The sequence below is a fragment of the Acanthochromis polyacanthus genome, chromosome 22 (assembly GCF_021347895.1).
Source record: "Acanthochromis polyacanthus isolate Apoly-LR-REF ecotype Palm Island chromosome 22, KAUST_Apoly_ChrSc, whole genome shotgun sequence".
Taxonomy (NCBI): Eukaryota; Metazoa; Chordata; class Actinopteri; family Pomacentridae; genus Acanthochromis; species Acanthochromis polyacanthus.
Window position 1 is genome coordinate 11,047,481 of NC_067134.1, and position 5,088 is coordinate 11,052,568.

A 5,088-nucleotide genomic window follows, 5' to 3' on the forward strand; every position below is an offset into this window, starting at 1 on the left:
AAAGTAAAAAACATTATTTTAAATAAGGTGCAAGCTTACATAATTATAGAAATTCAAGAGGGAAAGGATTTTAAAATTTGTTGATAAATGCAAAACAAATATTTGTTGTGAGATTTATAAGAGAAAAACTGGTTTTATCTGTCAAGATTTATGCAAACAATCTGTTTATAGACATAGAAATGAAATAAGTGGCTGTTAAGTTAAAGTCATGTTGTAAATATTCAGTTTTAAAACATGCTTGTGACTGAAACTCTTTTTTCTTATTTAAACAAATCTTAAGGTAAAAAAAAACTTGAGAAACTTTTACATTTATATTAAAATTATGAAGAATATGAACTGTGCAAACAACATTGGAAAAATAAATCAGCTTAATGTACAGAAGTGAACATATTTATTGACGTTTTACTGTTTTATTCACGTTTTACTTTCAGGTTGAGTTTTTTTTTTTCTCATTTTAATCTCAATATGGAGAATCTTCAGGAAGAAAATTCCAAAAATTGCTTAAAAGTTTCTCTTAAAATTTTTATTTAAAAAAAATTGACAACAAATAAAAATTAAAAAAATAAAATGTAAATATTTTCAAAAACGTATTAAAAATCATCCAAAAAAACCTAAAAATATCTAAAGTGATTACATATATATCAGTATTTGTGATACAAATATTAATGAAAATAAAATCTATCACCAAAAACAAAGCAATGAAAGAAACTGGGGATTAATGAGAAGTAGAATATGATTTTAAATATGATGCAAATCTGTGTATTTCTAGTAATATGACAGAAAATGTGTTTAAATATTGGTAGATGTCTGCAAAAAATTACCGATCTGAGAAATTTAAGAGATAAAACATTCGCAATTTGATAAATTCACATGTAAAGACACACAGGACTCATCAGTTTACTTGCCAATACCTTTATTTATATTTATTTTAACACATCTATACTGAGAAAACAAAGAAAAGAAACAACAACCACTCCCTCCAGCTGACAGATTGCTTTTTCTTCTTTAATTTATTTAAAATGCACAATATACTGACATTCTGCTCAGTATTTTTTACTTCTTTTGCTTGTAGTTTCCTGTATTTGACCAGCAGCTGTCAGTGTGTCACAGCTCAGGACGCTCAGTGCGCAGAGGAAACCCAATTTCAAATTAAAACCACCAAATTACCGGGGAAAGGCTTTTATTTTGGAGATTCCTTGCCTCACCGGAAGTCAGATCCGGTGTGTTCTGCCGCAGCTTGGCGTCTTCAGGCTGATCCACGCGTCACACAGCATCACGCGTGTACATGAAGGCTGCGCACACGGAGACCAGCACACAGACGCAGGGACACGATGTGACACCGGGCCGCGCGTAATTTGCGCATTTTTGGAGAGCGGGGACTTTTACGCGCAGCTGTACGTGCGGTGATTTGACATTTCTCCGGCCGCCTGCTGCAGCTGGAGCGGCTCCAGGGATGCTGCGGCTGATCTGGCTGCCGGAGTGCCGCCGCGCAACCACCGGCTGCGCCCTCCGCCTCTGCTGAACGGCATTTTGTTTTATTTTTCAGTTTTTTTGCGCCACTTTCCCCTCCAACTATGGATCCCTCCCGGGACGTGTGAGCGTCCTCCTCAGCCTGCACCATGGGGAACAGCCTTTCCAACCTGGCCGCCTTCCAGTCCCTGCACATAGTCATGCTCGGCTTGGACTCTGCGGGGAAAACCACCGTCCTGTACCGGCTCAAATTCAACGAGTTCGTCAACACGGTGCCGACCATCGGCTTCAACACGGAGCGCATCCGGCTGGGCGGCGCGGGGGCCTCCAGGGGCATCAGCTGCCACTTCTGGGACGTCGGGGGCCAGGAGAAGCTGCGGCCCCTCTGGAAGCCCTACAGCCGCTGCACGGACGGCATCGTGTACGTGGTGGACTCGGTGGACGCGGAGCGGCTGGAGGAGGCCCGCACCGAGCTGCACAAGATCACCCGCTTCTCTGAGAACCAGGGCACGCCGCTGCTGGTCATCGCCAACAAGCAGGACCTGCCGCGGGCGCTGGACGTCGGGGAGATCGAGAGGCAGCTGGCCCTGGCCGAGCTCAGCCCCTCCACCCCGTACCACGTCCAGCCGGCCTGCGCCATCATCGGAGAGGGTCTGGACGAGGGCATGGACAAGCTGTATGAGATGATAGTGAAGAGGAGGAAGTCTCTGAAGCAGAAGAAGAAGAGGCAGTGATGGGATCAATCATTCCCTGGAAGCATTATGGGATGGATCCAGTGACACATAGCAGATTAAATACACCATCAGGACCGATCATTACAGGAACAATCTCTATGTATGAAGGAAATATATTTATAGTGAGCTTAAAATCAACTCATCCACATGTTCCAACTGGAATACCTGCAGAAACTGCATCATCACGAATGGTATAGGATCATAAAATAATCATATTAATCTCTGATTTATGTAGGGATGATGGTTTGCCTTGACTGTTTTTACTGAGTGTGTGAGTGAGTCCCTGATGCAGGAGTATTAACAGGAGCGTTTCATTAGGGATGTCTGCATTGTGGCGGAGATGTTTTCTAAAGCGTGTGGATCTCCTGGCAGAGCTCCCTGTTGCTGCCGTGCTGTGCTGTGCACAGATGTGAGACTGTTGTAAATGTGATTAGGGATGCGCTGATGCACAGGCCGGTGTTTGGAGCTGAGAGGTGGCGTTACACCAAAGATGATTCCCCTGAGAAGACACACACTCAAAAAAATACTCTGTGTTGTTTTGTGTATTTTTTTGCAACCCTCCCTGCCATGCTGAGGAGAGAATATGCAGCTGAAATGAACAGGTGAAGGTTCAGAGCAGGTGAAAGCAGGAATAAGGCAGATTGGATCGTATGTGGCGGCTTATTTTGCACAAGTGTCTTCCTCAGAGAAACCACCTTTGATTCCTCCTCTTCCGCAAGCCATATTGGAGGCCTTCAGCTCGGTGAACAGCTGATTTCTTCTGTTTTTAACCATTTTATGTGTCATCTGTTTAGTTTTGACTGTTTTCTTCCAAGTGAAATAACAACTAGTCACTCAGTAAGTTGCCATGTGGTAGTTTAAAGCTGCTTATACAATATTTCCTGCAGCCGCCTGCGATGATTCGTTGTTAAATACTTGAAAGAGTGCATTAATGAAACTAAACACCACACTTGCTGTTAGCTTCCTTTTAAGTTGCAGGGATATGTGTAGCAATCAGGGCTGCAACCGGCAATTATTTTCATTTTTTGATTGATTGTTGTCAATTAACAGATTGTTTGTGTGCTCTAAAATGTCAAACTAGTGTTTCCCAAATCCCAAGATGGCATCTTTAAATGTTGTTTTTTGTTCTCGAGCGGAAGGTAATCAGTTTACACGTGATAGAGGGTGAAATAATCCAGATAATATTCACATTTAAAAAGCCTGAATCAGAGAATTCAGACTTTTTACTTGTAAAAAAAAAAAAAAAAGACTCAAACCGCTTAATCGCTTATCGAAATATTTGGCGATTATTTGATGAATCGTTGCAGCTCTTGTAGCAGTGGCTGGTTATATTAACTGTGCACCAAATGTCTTCAATTCTCTATGCACAAAAAAACTACCAAACAAGCATATCAAGCTACCATCAGATATGTTTTTCACGTCAACTTACGGAGAAACAATTCGCAGTCGGCACAGAGTGAATCTGTTTGCAGGATTGAGGCAAAAACAGATTTAGCTTCTGCGAAAATAGTAGTATTTTTTAAATCAGCTGTTCCTCAGAGTTATTGAAGTGTTATAGTGCATCCCAGACTGTTCGAATCTGCTGAGAGATTGTCGAGAAGCCAAGTGTCTTCCTGAAACAAACCGACAGGCTGGAACCTGTTCAGCTGCTCCTCGTTGAATGATGATTAATCATAAACTTCTCTTCCTGTTGAATATCACACCAAAACATGCTGTGTTCGGAGCTGGTTTAATAAAATCAATACAATCTGACAGTATTAATATCTTAGTCCAACCACCTGACTGTGACAGCTTGCGGATAGTTTCTAAAACTGACATTTGGTCATAAATGACAGGACTGTTGAATGTCTTACATAGGCTGTTGTCTTATGCCGCGTTCACGTCAACGCAGAAGAGTTTCATTTCAAAATAATTCAGTTGAAAGCAGCAGCGATTTTATGCTGAAGGTGATTTTATCATTACTGAGTATCTACTTGTAGCCGCCACCAGGGGGCAGACATGAATGTTATTTTTTCGCAGTCGGTCTCACCTTTCCGACGTGAACGTGGCATCCTCCTCCTCAGTCGAGCTGCGTTCAACATTGCATGACCGCCACTACTTCAGACAATGTAAGTTATATAGTATAATGCTACAGCCAAGATACAGCAAGACCAAACGATGTGTTAACATGCCAAAATGGAAAAAAAGAACAAAGTATTTTTGGGATTAAACTCTTTGTAACTGAACTTGTGTGTTGCCTGGATTGTGTTTGGGTTTCAGAGGTTTTATCGTGGTGGGAAATTCGAAAGAAAGTGTTGTCATACCAGCAGCTCTGTGAGGCTTTGAGCTAAATGCTAACTATTTAATGGCAAACTTTAAAATAGCATGTTGATAGCAATACTCTAACTTCTTCTCAGAGTTACTGCTCATAAATAGCTTATCTTACTAATCAGGGTCACTCCATGTGCCAGCAACTAACGATATATCCAAAGATTGTAATACCATATTACAAACCAAATGTTAGCCAGAATACTAGTTTGCAATACCTAAATTTGCACCGTTGATCTAAACTTTTGTACTGCCAATCAAAAATTTGCCATGTTATGGTATTCCAGCATCAACAACTTAGCAAATCATGGACCAGAAGTTTTGGTAGATGGTGTTTACTCATGTTTCTGATCATTCCGACACCTCATGAAGGTATTGCAATGCTAACATGTTGGCATTAGTTTGTATAATACTCTCTAGTTGAGTCTATATGGACAGAAACTAATATTAGAGTAATTTGTGATACCATAAAAAAATGTCGATTTTCACAAACATTTACCTTTGTCCACCATATTTCTTCATCAACTACGTCACCAACTCTTGTGCTGAATTTTTTTGCATACTTTCAAAGTTCTTG

General features: G+C 41.0%; 1 protein-coding gene across 1 annotated transcript; it reads left to right on the forward strand.

Moving 5' to 3' along the window:
- Positions 1–1,230: 1,230 nt before the first annotated feature.
- On the forward strand, positions 1,231–4,429 carry arl4ca (ADP-ribosylation factor-like 4Ca). The gene has a single exon (XM_022210432.2). The coding sequence runs from the start codon at positions 1,620–1,622 to the stop codon at positions 2,202–2,204; it is 585 nt and encodes a 194-aa protein (XP_022066124.1). The 5' UTR covers positions 1,231–1,619; the 3' UTR covers positions 2,205–4,429.
- The last annotated feature ends 659 nt before the right edge of the window (positions 4,430–5,088 follow it).

What these genes read in the sequence shown, in the direction of transcription:
- arl4ca (XM_022210432.2), top strand. Translation starts at nt 1,620, where the DNA reads ATGGGGAACAGCCTTTCCAACCTGGCCGCCTTCCAGTCCCTGCACATA.